Below are 17,362 nucleotides of genomic sequence, written 5' to 3'. Positions count from 1 at the left end.
ATAGAACTATGTAGAAATATTAAAACATCTGTGGAATTGGCAGTGGTAGCCTACAGGTTCAGTAGCCTGTGTTGGTATGTAACAATGTTAAAGCAAAACTTGTTGGTTTTCAAAACTATCATTAATTTTTCCCAAGGTCAAAACTAGCTTCAAACCCTGAGTATACAATGACATCCAACTTCAGAGATCTATCACAAAATTCAGTTTTCACACTTTCCAACTCATAACGCTGCCTGTTTTTTGCATTTTTTTTTATAGATCCCTCCAGTAGATCTTTTGCATGTTTTGTATTATGCTCCCAGCCAAACTGAAATCTAAAAGGGAAATAAGCAAAACTAGACCAAAGAAGTGGGATGTCATGACTTTTTTGCCTGAGGAATTATTTGCAGCTGTGAAACAAGATATGATTCACTGAGGACTGCCCTCTACTGGAGATGACCAGAAGTGCATTTTCCAAATGTTAACTGTTGCCCTTTGCTTCTGGGATCGAGCCACGAGACAAACCTTTCAAGAAATGAGGGGTAACACCACCTGATATCATGTGCAATTAAAGTAGGCGCATGTCCAAATGGTAACCATAACCACCTTATTTGCCTTCTTAACAAGTATGACATCTGTAGAAGTTGAATAATGATATCATGCGTCAGCACTTCCCCTAACATGAGCAGGTACTGTATTCATCCTCCTCCTCCTCCTCTTCTGGTTCAACAACTGCAAGGTCGTCTTCACTGGGCGGCAGCATGATATTAAGATCTTTCCTGTTGGCTTTCAGCACCAGCTCAGTCAACCGAGTGAATGACTGGGAATGACACAGCACAAACAGTAACACTAACCCTACATTAGTCAAATTACAGTGGAACTTCAATGGAATTGACACATATCTGCTACATGTTAGAAGAAGAGACAAGTATTCCAGCAAAGAAGGCTATGTTCTGACCTCTTTGATGTTGTAATTGGTACGGGCACTTGTCTCCAAGAAATCCATCCCATAACACTTGGCAAGCTGCAGTATGAAAACAGTTTGTGTGTCACACATTTAGCAAAATGCTTTTTCTAGCTGCCAGAACCCCACAATAAATAGATCTATGGCACTTAAGCTTGATTTCAAACTCTAAGGACAGAGACAACCTAAAGGCCATAATACAAGTAAGCCTCCTATATGTGAATAGTAAAATAAACCATGAAACAAATGAGTATGTTTAAAAAAAAGAGCATTACTCAATCTATGGTTGGCTTTACACAGGAAACTTTCATGCAACTTTAGTTGAAATTCAAGCATTGTAAGTGCTTTAACCTAGTGAAACAAGATTCATGAAACAGCCAATCAAAATGCCAACATATGTGATCAAGTCGAACAACATAACTTCAAAACGACTGATTTCCACACTATTATTTACAAGTGATCAGATCGGATTTGTGTCCAGACATCACCAACCTAATCCGCAAGGGTTGCTGTGGTAATGATGTAGGCATCAATAACTATGTAGCTATGCTGGTGATGCAGATTTCAAACGCAGATGCAGGAGAGATAGAGGTGCATCATCTCACCCTACAAACTATTCAAAATTCTCTGCCATAAGCATGAATCTTTGGTGCTCTCCTTGAATCCCTGCACTTCTGTCACTCCAGATTTGACATTGCCGTTGTTTGTCACATTCCAAGTGATGCAAAAGATACCTTGAAATCCAATTTGAACAGCCAGAGCATCCAGACTGAGACGCACCTGTAAAAATCAGATTGGAATCACATTTCAAACCACCTCAAAATGTGGTTTGGATCCGATTTGCAAAAATAGGATTTCATGTAATTTTTTACTCTTCAGACTATCAAATCAATCTGGATACAACCTGGATTTGCCAAAAATCAGATTTGGACTGGCAGTCTGAACACCTAACTGTCAAGTCACACAGAAATTATGTTACAGGCAACTCACAACATGCAACTTGTTGCATGAAAGTTTCACCATGTAAAGCATGCAAATTTGTTAGTTGCTTGAAACCAACTTTGAAACCAGCTTCTAGGACAGCATGGGTGAGACATCAAGTAAGCTAAAACCATAACAGCTACTTAAACATTAATTTTCAAAGGCTTGACATACACTTTGCAAATAAAAAAAAGTCAATTGTATAGCTAATAAAGAACACTGGATAGATAGATAGATTAAAGAAACATATATAGATACAGAAAAAAGGCAATGACAGCTAGAAAAACCACACATAGATGATGTTGCAAATATGTAAACTACACCTCACGGTTGACCTTCTGGTAAGAACGATATGGTGTATCAAAAATACAAGCTGCTAATTTAGTAACTGAATGAGTTACATGCAACTTTGGTTTTGAATTGCTTCATGTAACTGTCAAGTTGCCCAGAAATTATGTTACAGGCAACTCACAACATGCAGCAAGATGCATGGAAGTCTCACTGCATAAAGTCAGCCAAAGGCTTTCAGAACTGAATGAAACTGGCACCTTGCTTCCCTGCTCTGTGGCCACCTGTCTTCTGTGTTCCTCATCACTTTTGTTCCCTATGAGAATCTTCTGCACTGTTTGCGGTGCATACTAGTGAAAGAAGAACACCAGAGAAATAAAAACTGTTCTACCAAATGTAAAGGGTAGCATTACAGCACTGGAAAACAGAATCTTTGAATAGGGGAAGTTTATGAGAATGAGCCTCACCTCCTCCATGTCACTAGCCCACTTCACTACATTCTGGAAAGAGAGGGTGCTGGTGATGTCATACACAAGGAAGATTCCCTGTGAACAGAAAGAAAGATAATCATGCTGTATCTGGATGTAGAAAACTCAACAGTTGCTTTGAGTTACTACTCCTAGACAAATCAATCAGACAACAAAGATGAAACACTCAGGAATACCCAGCCAATGCAAAGACCTATACGCAAAGAGTTTTGTACACCTGAAGGTCTACACTTATGAGAACTTCAGTGATGTTTTACACATCCAGCATCATGTCCACATGATCCATACACTGACCTGAGCTCGTCTGTAGTACTGCTTCGTAATAGTCTGGTACCTCTCCTGCCCAGCTGTGTCCCTACGAAGGACAGATACACATTTTAATAATACTATGAATCCAGTGATTTGTATTCAACATTTCACTCACTGACCCAAGTCCAATGAAACATGACCATGCTGACCATTATGCTGTTTAATAAACCATGCAGTTGAGAACTGTTTTTTTTTAAATTGACAATATCCACAATATACTCAGAAAAGCATATTAAGGCATACTGTGATGCAAGTTATCATGATAAATACTGTCACACTGCCCAGCTCTTCCATTAAGTACAAGTTATTCATTTTTCAGAAAATATCCTTGAGAGGATTAGATACAAGATAATCCACTTGCACAAATAAGAGGAAAGAAAAAAACAAATGAAAAAACAGGAGATTCCTAAACTGATGTTAAAAAAATGCTGAAAGATATGGACACAATGGGACTCCTAATAACTGTGTAAGACCTGGTGAATCACCAAAACTGTCTTTATCAGATAAACAGTACTTGATGGGAAGAAATTAGGCTCCATTCTTGCTTCAGATTTGAAAAAATCTGCAGATGTTTCAGTCTATTCTTCAACTGTAAGAAAACTCAACGCTATGGGTCTACCACAAAGCTGTTTGAGAGAAAAGGGAAGAGACAAAAAAAAGAAGAACATTTGCAAAACCAAACAAAGAAGCTGCTGGTGTTCTCAGAACAGTGGACTGACCACCCCAGAGCCCAAACCTCAACATCTCTGGATGTGTTTGAGATTATTTGGATTGCAACCAACCAACTTCTAAGATTAAACTTTGAAGATGTGGAAAAGTTTCCTGCAGATCGCTCTTTTTAGGAGATGCAAGGTTGAACACACTACCGTAAACAAATTATATTTAGTTGCTTCAGTGTAATTTTCTGTTAAATGTGTTTTCTGCTTTTTCCTGATCCTAAAGAAAGGAATAACATGTACTTAATTGTCATTTTTACTAGAAAACAAGTAAATGAAGGGTGGTCTCTGACTTTACCATGGTACTCTATACACAGGTTTGGGCAAAATACTTTCAAAAATTGATGGCTGAATACTGAACACTGTCCAAAATGTATTCAGTTACAATATATAAAAGAGTGACATATTCAGAATACATACTGATAAGACACATGGGACAAATTCTGCTGTAATTTTTACTTAATTCACACTGTTCCTCGCTGTTACTGGTTGGCGGTTTTCGTCATGTAATTCCTCCGGTAATATGTTTCATGTAAAATTTGCTTATCATTTAAATTAAGTTTTTCTCTATCATCACCTGCTTTAGTCCACTGCTGCTCCCACAATCCCCCGAGCAGGAGTCCAATAAAACACTGATGCTGAACGTATCACTCGCTAACACGTCCACTACTAAAGGACTTATTAGTCTGATCATCCCTTAAACAGTTTTTTAACAATGTGATTAATAACTGGTTCATCACATTGATTTATCAGTCTACTCAGGCTTTAGCAAGAAGTTCAGTGTTTGTAAAGAAGCTGTTAATTGAGGTTCTTTTTGGAGTTCATCTAATGAGCATGTTTGCTACATGCCACACGCTGATTTTAAAACAGTTAATAAACAAACATTGATGGTGTGTCTTTTGAAGATTTATTTTCATTTAGTGGGCGAGTACTCTAGACGTATTCTGCTAAAAATATTAAAAGTAACTGTATTCTGAATACTGCCTTAAAAATGTAACTTGCACTGAATACAGATACTTAATTTCTGTATTCTGAATGTGTATTTCATTACATCCCTGCCTGTACACACGAGAAACTACTTAATCAAGTATAGACATTGAATATCATCCCATCCCTTACAAAAAAAAGAGCATTTTATGTGAACATGTTTGAAGAACCTAAAAAAACAAGTTCACAAGTAAACACGAGCTATAACGTGAAATGTGTGATCATATGACCTGATGTGAATAACAGGCCTGTGTGACCACGTGTGACATGTTACACCATGAAATTACACATGAAATTGTAAATTAATTCATCACGATGTAAGAAACCAATAATGGAAAATAAAGTGTGCGTTACATGTGAGAGGTCACACGTGGAAAAAGATGTAAAAGGGTCTGTTACTTCTTTGTAAAGAATAGGCTCACATTAGTGGGACTTCATTTACTCACCATATCTGTATTCGTACTTTGATCCCATCTATTTCCAGTGTTTTCATTTTGAAATCCACTCCTAGAAGAAAAAAGATGGCAAAACGTACAAACTCATTTACATGGCAGGACATCTGTTTATGCTAAAACACCGCAAAGGTTAAAAAACAAACACAACACTGCATGGGCTTTATCTGTAAAGCGGACAGCAGAGCCAAGATGGTGCCGGATAAAGAGCCAAAAAGTAACAGGCGCCAATACAAGAGAAATTCATGAATTCATGGATGTGTAATTATTTCATTAGGGTGAAAATTCAAAGTAAGCAGTTGTATCTTCAAGTTTCAGTAGCTCAAAGCCTTCCGGCAGGTGTCTGTAAGCTCTTCCCACGGTCTCCCTCACAGAAGAACGGTTACAAACTCAACCGCTAATCCCGGCGTCAATTTCCACAAACAGGAATCATTTCTTAGCATTTGCACTGCGTTTCTAGTATAAAAACATGCTCTTACCGATGGTTGAAACATGCTGTGAGAGGAATTCGTTGTCTGTAAACCTGCACAACAAGCAGGTTTTCCCAACTCCGGAGTCTCCTAAGAGCAGAAGTCTGTAGAGCACATCGTACTGCTTCGCCATAACCTGCAAGAAACGCCGCCAGGGTTATGCTAACGGTTAATGTTTCTGTTTTAGCTCCCCTCGGCGTCCCCGTCCTCCTTCATGTTTCCTATAATGAAGCCAACCGTCACTCATCAAACTTACTCTAAACTCTCAGAAGCCATTGTTAAACCGTCCAAGAGGAAGGAAAATAAGACTTTCCCCTCATTTCAGAGTTTTCTGTCCTCGGTGTGAGGGAGGGCAGCCATGAGGGCGTCCGTTACTCCTAATCAGACGTGATGCGTGGCAGCTTTTCCATCTCATGTTTGACATTTTCTTCTCTACTTTATTTTTTTTATATATATTTATGTTCATAGAAAGCCTTTAACCATGAGCGAAACAATATGCTGTTAATCAGATATGGTTACAGAAACTAAAATTAATTAAAAAATCACTAATTTTTATGAAATAAAGAGAAAAACACGTTTCTAATATACGATTACATTATATTAGGTTATGTGGTAGGTTATTATCCTGCTGAAAAATGGTTTAGCTGACTGAGCAGTATACTAGCATCCAAAACACAACATATGCTGGTTTTGCTGGTCTATGCTTATTTTTCTAGCAGGGTAGTGACACGTGATCAGGGATTTTCTTCTAAATAAACTGACAGTATATTTTTTAAGATAAAGATGGGTGGATCCGGGGTTGTCAGTGTAGTGTCTGCTGCTGATGTTGGCCTACAACTCAACCCTCCCCTAACTTTGGTATAACTATCATTAACACCACTGTCACTGAAGAAGCTCTAGATTATCTCTTTACTATCTTCCCATGTAATCTGGATTTTCTCTGTGGTTTGCTCCTGAGAGCTTTGCACTCTCGCATTGTGGCCTTTATAATTTTGCTGTTGTAGGCTTCTGGGACTGGTAATTGGTTGCTGCTTTGAAACATGACTTTCTTAACATCTTTGGTCATTTTATTCTGAACCACTTTTTCTTCAGTGAATCTGTCCACTGATGAATCCAGGCACACAGGTGAGTGGACACTCTCATTTTCACTGTTTAGGGTGCCAAACCAGGTTAATCCATAGCCAAAACTCCAGACTCACTGTTTTGTGTATGCCTGACTGCTTATGTATATCCATGTTAAAACTGTTCCACCCATCACATCCAATTTCCCTGAAAACTCTGCATTACAATTTCACAGATATTTTTACAGAATGACAAGTGGTTTAAAAATATCTTGCCAAATACAGAATGGCCAATGTACTTTGTGAAAAGTTTTAACATAAGAGAAAGGCCAAACTATCCATGAAGCAATACATTCTATGCTATGCTATTGCATAATCATAAGAATGCTATAGTGCCTTCAAAGTGATATACCCAACCCTTACCTGCACAATGACACCTGAAGATAAGGATAAAATAGTTTATTTGTAGTCTCATAGTAAAGGTATGCCTCAACTTGCAAGACAACTGTTGGCAGTATGTACAACATACCTGTAATTTCCATGGAATGGAATAAAAGCAATATCTATTTCATACACACTATCTCTTTTAAATGAAACAACTGAAAAGAGAAACATTCCCTAGCCAGGCAAAGATTTCCAGGGAAGGTTATTCGGTTGAGACGATTACATTTAAGAGTATACAGTGCCATGTACTACATACTGAAATGGACATACTTACCTGTACTTAAGAAGGAAAATATATAACTGCCTTAGAACTGCACTGTGTAACATTCAAATTCCTGCAGGGAATATTACCTGTATTAAAAGTTGTCCTCATTTGGCGCAGCAAATCAAAAATCAGAAGTCCCAAAACTATGAGGTGAGGATGCGTAAGAGTAGAGGCCATCTAATTCCACTTACAATCTCAGGCAAAACAACGTACTACACAATAACAGAATAAAGCCTCAATGTTACATTAAATAAACAAATTTTGCAACAAACATTTTCCAAAAAGGGGAGAACATCAGTCTTCTATACCAGTGAAGTGGGTTGCATGGCCACATACTACCTTTTTTTTTTTAATAAAAGCACCATCATATTTTTTTGTGGAAAAGTACAAATCTTACAAAGGTAAACTTTTTTAATTGACCGTTTTCCTCCTCACGTCTCCAAACAGGCTCACTTGAGAAATAACAATACAGGGCTGTTTTGTAGCTTAATGTAATTTGTGCATGACTATTGAGGAGGTTACAAAAGGTAATTGCAGTCTTTAACTGTCGAGCTGCCACGCTTCGGAGGAGTGTGTGGCTGGGCTTCATCCGTGTGCGGAGTTGGGGGATGAAAGGCAGAGACTTCAGAGCCTTTCTTGGGACCCTCCCCCAGTTTCTAAACGCACAAACAAGGGGAAAGCGGGAGGAACGGATGGTGGAGGGCAAGACAGAAAGGAGGACGACAGAGCAGAGAGTCTGAACAGAGGTCTCCTGGTGCTGGGAGGGGTGGGGTAGATCTAGCTGGGCTCCGCACGGAGCTTCTTCCTGGTGGGCGGGTCTTCAGGCTCTGACTCTGAGCTGGAGTCAGAGCCTCCGTCGAAGGCTGACACGGCGCTGCCCTTGGGGTTGGTGTACAAGCTGCTGTCTGAGGAGTAGCTTGCCTGGAGCTGCACGTTCCCCTTGGCCTTTTCCAGAGCACGGACTAGCATGACCGAAAAAAAAGGAGAATAAACAGAAAAAGCGTTAACATAATCAGGCATCAGCTGAAGCACTTTCATGCTCACTTCGTAGCCTCAAGATAATCAGTTAGGACTAGCGTTTTACAACCCAGTCCTCAGGGCCCACATTCTGCTCTGCCCCAGCCTCAACACACCCATCACAGGATCCTTAGCCTATCTGAGAAGAACTGCATTCACCTTGATGGTCAGCGAGAGTAGCTGGTTGCAGTCAGAGGAGGAGCTGAGAAAAGCTCTTTTTTTAAAGCACTTAAAAAGACATTCTGCTCAGTATGCATAATACAGCAAAAATAAAGCAGAAAGGAGTTTTTAAAAATGGAATCCACAGCCTTAAACGATGAACCATTATCTGAGGTCGAGGGCTTCAGATTTCATAGGCACTGTAATAAACTTGCTAAGTTTATTTTCTATAAAACGTTCTTCTGCTCAGTTCTGTCCTACTGAAAGTAGAAAGTGTATTTTCTTTATTACCTTATAATTATGCTCAGCATATTTATTCAAAAGCATAAATACAATCTCAAAGTTCATTGGCTAGATGTGTCTTGGGCTTGGACAGTTTCAGGCAAGAATTTTCATTTTTGTGCGCCAATCACTACACTGTTTTCTAGACTCTGTGCTGTACTCACTGTGTTTTTGCTGTGTTTTGTCAGCAGAGCTTCTAGCCAATGAAAATTATAGCTCTATTATCATCAAGCTCTCTCAGCTCACGTGGCCGTCTGAATAGGAACTGCAGCGTCTGGCTGAGAAAACTGCAGTCACCTCGCTCCAATTATATTGGAGACTTTAAGTCACGGTCTACTATGTCAGAAACAGCTTGCAGTAGTTAATTTCATGCTTTTCCTGTGTGTTGAATTAATTTTATTTACACTGGTTAACGTCGCTATTCCTTGAATACACTGAGTGCAATATTTACAAGACTGTTTAATTTACTAGATTTTTTCATTTTTCAGAACACGTCATCAGGCCAGCAAAGACAGTGAAACAGTCCGTTCCGCCATCATCGTCCGTAAGAGCTGCTGCTTAGTGACTTTGGTTTCCGTGGCTATGCCGTTAACACAGATTTATTTCCGGCTGCCAAAGCCATTTCTATAGCAGCCAGTTTGCTTACAGTTCCTAGCATGATGACCTATCATTGTGACAAGCCAGTTAGAAGAAAAAAAAAACAAAACAGATCCAGGTGATGATAAATCTGTTCAGTGGCGTTTTTAAGTCAAACAAACCTATTACTCCACTCTCAAATGCTGCTCTCGCAATCCTGCAGTCCACAACTTGACATGAACCCAAGGACCACAAGGCGTTTAGGGTGTCCCATTTCTGATTTTGCCAATCAAAGGGGTGCTCACTTGCAACTATGCACCCATACCGCGGCCTTCAGCTAGGACCACAACAATGCAACGGCCCGAAGGACCAGAGAGGACAGTTTTGCTTACAGCTACCTGGCCAGAAGCACATTCAGATGTAAGTAAAAGCACATTTGTTCATATAATTAACCTGTCATTGCACTGCATTATGCTTGTATGCCGAACTGAGTCACTGTATGAGCATGCCAAGTACCTCCTAGAGCAGGAATGGGGAACTGAATGCCAGAATCCAGCACAGTTTACTGATTTACCTTGATCTAATGCACAGGTTCCTAACCCTGGTCTACCCTGGAGTACCCCCTGCCCTGCAAATTTTAGTGTCCCTGGTGACAACACTCCCCCTTCAAGTCATGACAGGGTGGTTAATTAGCTGATTAGTTGAATCAGGTGTACTGGGAGCAGGTGAAACACTAAAATGTGCAGGGCAGGGGGTACTCCAGGACCAGGGTTGGGAACCACTGCTCTAACACATCTACTAAATCTGGTATTGAACTGCTGAGTTGAGTCAGATGAAAAAGCAGGAGAAAAAAAAATGATAATAATAAAAAACAAACTGTTGAGGAATCCACCCCTCCAGGGCCACTTCCTCACTCCTATCCTACAGGAATACTTGAGGCTAGGTAGATTAAAAACATGGACTGTTTAGTAGGCCCTGAAAAATAAGTTAAACAACAGGAGACCTTGCACACTTGCTCTCAACACCCACTTCTAAACATATAACTGTAGTGGGTTTTCCATCCACCAGTTTTTTGCAAATTTTGAAAATGTGGGGAAAAAAACCCCTTGAATTGAAGCCCCCAAAAAACAAACAAAAAAAAACAACAACAAATATCACAAAGATTTTTATGCAAGAAGGAAGTGGAAAAGTTAGAATATTGCTAAAGCAGAAATGTGAAAGTGATACAAAAGGGTGTTTCAAATCAACACTGACGTATCAAGCCATAAGTGAGAAATGCCAAATGTCCTATAGACAGTCCGGTTGCGATGCGTAGCTTTTTGAAAGGTGCTTTCAACATTCTGAAATGCCCAGAACTGTCTGGCGCGTTTGCGTTTCCAAATGTAAGGTGTATTTCGTTGGAGTGGCACAGAGATTTCCGCCCTCATTAGGTGTGCTACTGCTGAGCTGTAAACAACTCGGCCATAAAAAGACAGCAAATGCATGTTAAGATAATTCAACTTAAAGCAAAAAGAGTTAAATCTCTCCACCTTGCTCGTTTCGATGCAGCCCCTAATCATGGCAGCCCACATCATCTAAACTTTCTTCGCATAACTGCAGTAGTTGGACACACAACTTAATTCACGTTTTTTCTGTCAAAAGTTTGGAAATGCTCATCTGCGAAATGTCTGAATGGAAACACGGCCAGTAAAACATAGTGGAAAGGGTAGGCATGGGTGCAAGTGGAGCAGCGGAGCAGATCTTTTTTTGCATCAGGAGTCATGGCCATTCAAGTTCACAGAAGAATCTTCAGTGTTAAGATCCAACCACATGCCTTCATACTCAGTGAATAACCCTTCTCCTTGCACTAGGAAACCTATCCAAAACGTCCTACTAAAGCAGGGGTACCCAATCCTGGTCCTGGTGATCTAACACCCAGGAGGTTCAGGTCCAACATACCTAGCTCTAATATTGAGATGCCCTTCAGGGTTTTCATTACATAGATCAGATGTGTTACATTAGGGTTGTGGCCAAACACAGGGTAGCAGATCACCAGGACCAGGATTAAGCACTCCTGTACTAAAGCAACTATGAAATGCTCTCGGTTGGCCAAATCAAGCACCTAATCTGAATTCAACTAAACATTCATTTACTTCAGACAAGGCTAAAAGTCCCTGAAAGGGGAAAAACTCTCAGTTCCAGACTTCATTATTTGCAATCAAGTACTAAACAAAAGCTTTTTAGCTATCATAGTCATTGCCAAATTGTTAAATGTATGATAAGGGCAGTAATGTAAATACTTTCAAATTAAACTGACCATCTGCAGTTTAACTCCATATCTATGTTTTCATTTCAAACCCAATGTGCTGCAGTAAAGAGCGAAAAACAAAACTGTCAATTCCTGTCAATAAGAGATTTCACTGTGTGATAACCCAGGTAAATTACTATCCTCTGCACTACTCACCCTGCTGCTCCAGTAGAGCGTTCTGTTTCTTCAGGTCGTCAATGTCCTGCTGGTGTGTGTGGTTCTTCCGGCGCATGTATTGGATGTATTCTGTGGCTTTATCTAGAATCTGTGCTCGGGAAGCCTGTTTAATAGAGTGCTGTCAGCAAAGGATCACACTAAACCATGACGCAAGGTTGCACTGTCCATCATATACATTTACCAAAGAATCACTACTAAAAAGTTATAGGATAACCATTTTACCATAAGAATACTAGAATTCATAGATGTAATAATTATGCTTGAAGGCGCAGTATATGATATCAATCCAATAGACTATTTGTCAATTTCAGCGGATGTCTCCTCACAGACCACCAGCTCTCCATTCTGTGTGCATGCTGTAAAAAAAAAAAAAATCCAGTGTTCATACACAGCCCTGGCTCTGTGAAAGGGAAATAAACAAAGTGTCTCGGGCCAAGACACACAACACTATTCCAGCCAATCAGCAACAGGGGGCACTGCACGGGACGCGGGAAGGGGAAGGGCTACGTGCTGAACTCCACGCACGGTCAAGGAAAGGCGGCCGAGAAACAGCCAAAGAGGAGAAAATCTGAAGAACCAAGATTGAGAAAGAAGTTCTTAGATCAGGCAAGGACATTTCAGCGGCGGAGAGACCTCCAAGAGTTGACGGTGAGGCACTTCAAAGGTGGCGAGACCTCTGACAGGCTAAGCTGCCAAATTATTTATAGTTCCAAGAAATTTATAACAAGGGCAGTGATGTAAATACTTTCAAATTAAACTAATCTTCTGCACTTTAACTCCATATCTATGGTTTCATTTCAAAGCCAATGCGCTGCAGTACAAAGCCAAAAACAAAACTATAAATTCCTTAAGAGATTCCACTGTGTGATAACCCAAGTAAATTACTACTCACCCTGCTGCTCCAGTAGAGCGTCTGCTAATGTTTATGATAGCAACTGATCACCTTTGCAGCAGCAACTGTAGCAAGTTTGCTAACCCACAACCTAGTTAACATTAGTTACATTACTTACTATGTGGTTGCTTCCTCTAACACTATATCATGGCATGTGTCCGTTTGTGAAGGGTTAATGGCCAGAGAGATATTTATATATTTTTAAAAAATAATAATAATAATAAATAAAAAATAAAAAAATAAAAAATAAAAGGTTTGCTAGCCCAGTGTCGCTAGCCTTGGCAATGTGCACCATGAATTTGAGGGCAGAGCTTATAAAGGAGCACTGACAGGAGGTCTGTATGTTTTGCTGTTGAGTTCAAATATCAACAATCGTTCTCCAGAATCATATACTGCGCCTTCAAGTGAAAAGCACTTTAAAGAAGCTTTACTCTGCAGGACAATAACAATACCAAAACAGCTGCCTAGTAAACTATTAATTCAAAAAAACAACAGTTCATTTAGATAATTCAGTTGAACATCCCCAGTTATCTGACATTTTGTTGATTTTCTAAGTGAAAATGAGTTAACAAGAAACAAATACGGCATTTTTCTACAAATTTTAGTGCGCAGAGTCTATTTATTTGAAGCGTTTAACAGATTAAAATATAAATAATATAAAACGTGCCCTAACTTTTGAAAAAGCCACATTCTGTTTTACCCGCAATACGTTAAATTCAGCAAATAAACAGCAATTGTGCATTAAATGTGCAAAAGTGTGTTCTCTGTGTAGGATGTGTCAAATTATTTTCACTTAGGAAATCAACAAAATGTAAGCTAATACATACTAAGCTAATACTCCTCTGCATAAAAAAAAAGGAATCTCTGAACAATAATCACACGTGAGCAGTGACAAGTTCATGACTGATCAATTTAACATCTAATCTGGAAAGCAAACAAATAAGTGATTGAGAAATCTGAAATCCAACCTTCTCTCCTTGTAAAGAAGGCACGGAGTCACGTAAACTGTGAAAACTGTCTTTGATGTGGTCCCTGCGCTTGCGCTCCAGTGCATTGTGGTGTGCCCGCTTGTCTGCCTGAAATAGTCAACTCACATTTTAAAAGGATAACAGAACGAGTGTACTATACTTCCCCAGATGCCCCACATGCAACATTTCAGATCAAGTTCAAGACTCTACTGTCCAGAATTCCATCAATTTAAATCATTAATCTTGGGTCAAAATCCTAGAAAAAGAATTCTACACTGTCAAATTATTATTCTCTACTGAAAACAGCTATTAGACAACTTAAGCACACATACACATAAAACAGAGGTATGAAATGAAAACATGTAATAAAGAGTATTTGTCTCACTCTCTTCTATGTGCAAGTGCGCCCAAAACAAAATACCCAGTGTGAAAACGCTACAGACAGCATCACTTGATACCTCTCGTTTCTCTGAAGTGAACAAGAGCAGTCATTGACCACAAACTATTATTAGCCCGTCTCCTAGATGAGTGTTTCCAAGTCCTGGTCCTACCGTCTTACTGTACAGTTTAGTGTTTTCTCTATTTTAACAAACAACTTTTGAACTTATGGGCTTATTAACTGTCTATCACTTGTATTGGAGGAGGACCAGGACTAGTTGAAGAGGCTACAGAATAACTCATAATCAGAGTTTTCAAGGCCGTTTGGTGCTAATTTTACATCAGCATCTTTGTCAGAAACCAGGTTTGGATAAGGCTGCATGAAGGGGTGGGTGTATATTTAAAAAAAATAAATAAATAAAAAAAAGATTATATCACAATACTTTTTCACTATATTTTGACAATATCTTGACAGACAGGCATAATGCACTAGTAGTGCCACATTTAAAACAGCCATTAAAAAGTCTTGGCACATTTTTGTTTCAAAATTTCACATGCTGCATTGCACTAAATCCAATTAAACAGGATTATGCTCTCCTTTTTAGGAAACATGAATTTGGTCAATGTTCTTTAGTACTGATAATATCCACAATGCTCGTAGTAGGGCTGGGCAATTTGACATACACACACATATATATAAATATATATGTACACACACACACATATATATGTATGTGTGTGTGTGAATATGTGTATGTGTATGTGTATATATATATATATATATATATATATAATATATACACACATATATATATATATACACATACATATATATATATATATATACACATATATATATATACACATACATATATACATACACACACACATTAGTTATGGCAATAAAATGTCACAATGTAATGTTTTTCTGCATATCACCAGTATTGATCAACTGCATGTTTTATTATTAAGAGAGTAAAAAGTCCCATTTAACTAGATTTAGTCCAACACAGTATGCTAAATATTGAATAAAAGTCACTGTATTATATTACATACACAAGACATTACAATACATATTGTATTGTTTAATAGTATTTTAATGTAGCACTCCTGGTTCTTTTTTTTTTCCTGTGTTCCAACTGGTCAGATGTCTGAAAAAAATAAATACTGTGCATCGTGAAAATTTCTTGAAGTATCGCAATACTATACTTTTGCCATATCGCTCACCTCTACATAAAAGTATACTGTGTATCATGATATTGATAAAAGCTTGTCATATTGCTGACCTCTGCTGCATTATAAACAAATCATAGCCCTTCTCAAGCAATTTTAACACACAGCTAGGCCTTGGTGGTTTAGCAGCTTGACAAGTAACCTTTAAAAATACCGGAACGCACTAACGTTAGTCTGCACAGTGCACAGCTATCTCTGTGCACAGCGACGTGTTATTCTACCTTACGATGCCTTCATTTCTATTTTAGTGTATCAACTGTTCCTGTCGTATTTCTCATCATCTGCCGTGAAACAGTCGTAACGTTCACGTAAAAATGATAAATTAACGTCTCTATTTAAATTCCTTGCTTTATATTTCCTCCTCCACACGGAACCTCGTCTTACTCACTCGTTATTGCGCTGACATAAAAATTAGCAGTAAAAAATGTGCTTCTTTTAGAATAAGAGCGTTACTTTTAAACCCGTTCACAGGAGCTAAAATTCACAGAAGACGGTAGATAAACCTGATGTGCAAGACGAAGCTGAAGTCAGTTTCTTAATCGCCTGCTTGTTTTGTCGAATGTTTCCCGTTCCACCTTAAAAGGTGCAGCAGTTACTTTCTGGTGCGTCAGGCGCCGGAGTGTTACTGCTGCACCATTTAAGGAGGAACGGGAAAATTCGGAAAACAAGCTGGCGAATAGGAAGCCAACTTGAGCCTCGTCTGTGTATGCGGACTTGTGCAGATAGCTAGCAACCTTCAGGCTCCTGAAGCTCGGGCGTTTAGCTAACACGCTAAAGGCCAAGGAGCTAATGGTAACAGAAACGCTGTTGGAAGTCAAAAGGTAGCAAAACCGATACGTACCACTGGGTGAAACCTCGAGGATTCTTCCTACAAACAGAAAATAGAGTTAGGGAAGGATTACGACGCATAAAACGAATGTAAAGAGAAAGATGATGGAGATATTGCAAGCAAAAACACTGCTAGCTTTCTGCTGCTAGCGAGCCAGTGAGAGACACAGGGAGGCGAGCACGCGTTTTAGCTCATTTCACATGGTGCTCGCTCCACTACAGCGAGCGCTGATTATTTCTGCGCCAAATCAGTCGTAAGAGCCACCGCAACTCACGTCGCTGTCGACTTCGATGTCATCGTTATCGCTCATTCTCTGACTGAACCGAAAATGTGACTATATCGTGATGAGACGGCAGCTGCTCTGAGCCTCCACGGCGAGACAAGAGGGACCAGAGCGGAGCTGCACACGTGACTCCGGAGTTTCGTGAGAGCGCAAAGCACGCCGGGTATTGGAGTTCTTGAAGGAGGCTGCTCTCGTTTAGAAACGGGGATGGCGGTCATGCAGATGACTACATTAGAAATCTGGAAATACGTGCCAACGTCCATGTCAAAACTGAGGGTGCGTCACATGAGCGAGCGTGCCCAGAGCTGCACGTGTCACTTAAATCCTCCCTGACATCTGATATATTTATGTCCTCAAAACAATTTAATACGTCATATTAATATGTATATAATATAATATATATATATATGTTAATATATATATATATATATATATATATATATATATATATATATATATATGTATATATAATGGGTGAAGTGACTATTTGGATAAAATGAAAGGTTAACAAATGCAGTTTAGCAAACTCTTGTCATACTGGGAATATTTATTTGCAACGAAAGGCTGCATAAATTGTTTAATCTGAGCTCTTTTTCATTTTGATAGCTTATTTTTATAGCAACATATCAATCAAACATTCCTACTCCTCAGTCGTCCCGCTTACTTACTGTGGCACTGATCCTTACCTTCAAAAACTTAGCAGCAAAAATATCTTTCTAAATATCTAAAATTTTTGCTGGTGGACAACGTAACTAGAGCACATTGTTAGTGGTCCCTATGCACTTAAATGAACATATGCCTAGGCATTTGTTGGCCTACTGTATATTATAAAACAAATCTGAAGAAACACATTTACATATTACTGCCTACAGCTGTT

The 17,362-nt window shown here is 39.1% G+C and overlaps 2 protein-coding genes across 4 annotated transcripts; both read right to left on the bottom strand.

Moving 5' to 3' along the window:
- Nucleotides 1-557: 557 nt before the first annotated feature.
- LOC118823230 (ras-related protein Rab-15-like) lies at nucleotides 558-6,032 on the bottom strand. 2 transcript variants are annotated; one of them, XM_036592661.1, is made up of 8 exons: nucleotides 5,644-6,032; nucleotides 5,159-5,219; nucleotides 2,995-3,055; nucleotides 2,680-2,757; nucleotides 2,473-2,562; nucleotides 1,678-1,723; nucleotides 938-1,003; nucleotides 558-799 (listed from the first exon to the last, which is right to left on the bottom strand). In XM_036592661.1, exons 1-8 carry the CDS (start codon nucleotides 5,765-5,767, stop codon nucleotides 780-782), a joined length of 546 nt encoding a protein of 181 aa, XP_036448554.1. In that variant the 5' UTR covers nucleotides 5,768-6,032; the 3' UTR covers nucleotides 558-779. The 2 variants fall into 2 exon arrangements, with proteins under 2 accessions (XP_036448554.1, XP_036448553.1); XM_036592660.1 differs by lacking the exon at nucleotides 1,678-1,723 and having other exon boundaries at nucleotides 5,644-5,770; nucleotides 5,891-6,026.
- Nucleotides 6,033-7,139: 1,107 nt separating this feature from the next.
- Nucleotides 7,140-16,622, bottom strand: LOC118823232 (protein max-like). Of its 2 annotated transcripts, none has more exons than XM_036592663.1 (5): nucleotides 16,477-16,622; nucleotides 16,215-16,241; nucleotides 13,763-13,870; nucleotides 11,882-12,020; nucleotides 7,140-8,366 (listed from the first exon to the last, which is right to left on the bottom strand). In XM_036592663.1, exons 1-5 carry the CDS (start codon nucleotides 16,510-16,512, stop codon nucleotides 8,182-8,184), a joined length of 495 nt encoding a protein of 164 aa, XP_036448556.1. In that variant the 5' UTR covers nucleotides 16,513-16,622; the 3' UTR covers nucleotides 7,140-8,181. The 2 variants fall into 2 exon arrangements, with proteins under 2 accessions (XP_036448556.1, XP_036448557.1); XM_036592664.1 differs by having other exon boundaries at nucleotides 11,882-12,005.
- Nucleotides 16,623-17,362: the final 740 nt, after the last annotated feature.

Source organism: Colossoma macropomum, unplaced genomic scaffold (genome assembly GCF_904425465.1).
Source record: "Colossoma macropomum unplaced genomic scaffold, Colossoma_macropomum, whole genome shotgun sequence".
Classification (NCBI taxonomy): domain Eukaryota; kingdom Metazoa; phylum Chordata; class Actinopteri; order Characiformes; family Serrasalmidae; genus Colossoma; species Colossoma macropomum.
This window is presented reverse-complemented; position numbering and strand designations above follow the sequence as displayed.

Bases quoted from the DNA above. Each gene is read 5' to 3' on its own strand.
- LOC118823230 (XM_036592660.1), bottom strand. From the start codon at position 5,767: ATGGCGAAGCAGTACGATGTGCTCTACAGACTTCTGCTCTTAGGAGAC. The intron at 2,563-2,679 runs GTGAGGCTCATT...TTCTTTCACTAG, and splicing joins GGGCTAGTGACATGGAGGAG to TATGCACCGCAAACAGTGCA. The intron at 1,004-2,472 runs GTGCCAGTTTCA...TTCATACTGCAG, and splicing joins CCACAGAGCAGGGAAGCAAG to CTTGCCAAGTGTTATGGGAT.
- LOC118823232 (XM_036592663.1), bottom strand. From the start codon at position 16,512: ATGAGCGATAACGATGACATCGAAGTCGACAGCGAC. The intron at 13,871-16,214 runs GTACGTATCGGT...TGACTATTTCAG, and splicing joins CCTCGAGGTTTCACCCAGTG to GCAGACAAGCGGGCACACCA. The intron at 12,021-13,762 runs GTTGGATTTCAG...CTTTGCTGACAG, and splicing joins CTTCTTTACAAGGAGAGAAG to CACTCTATTAAACAGGCTTC.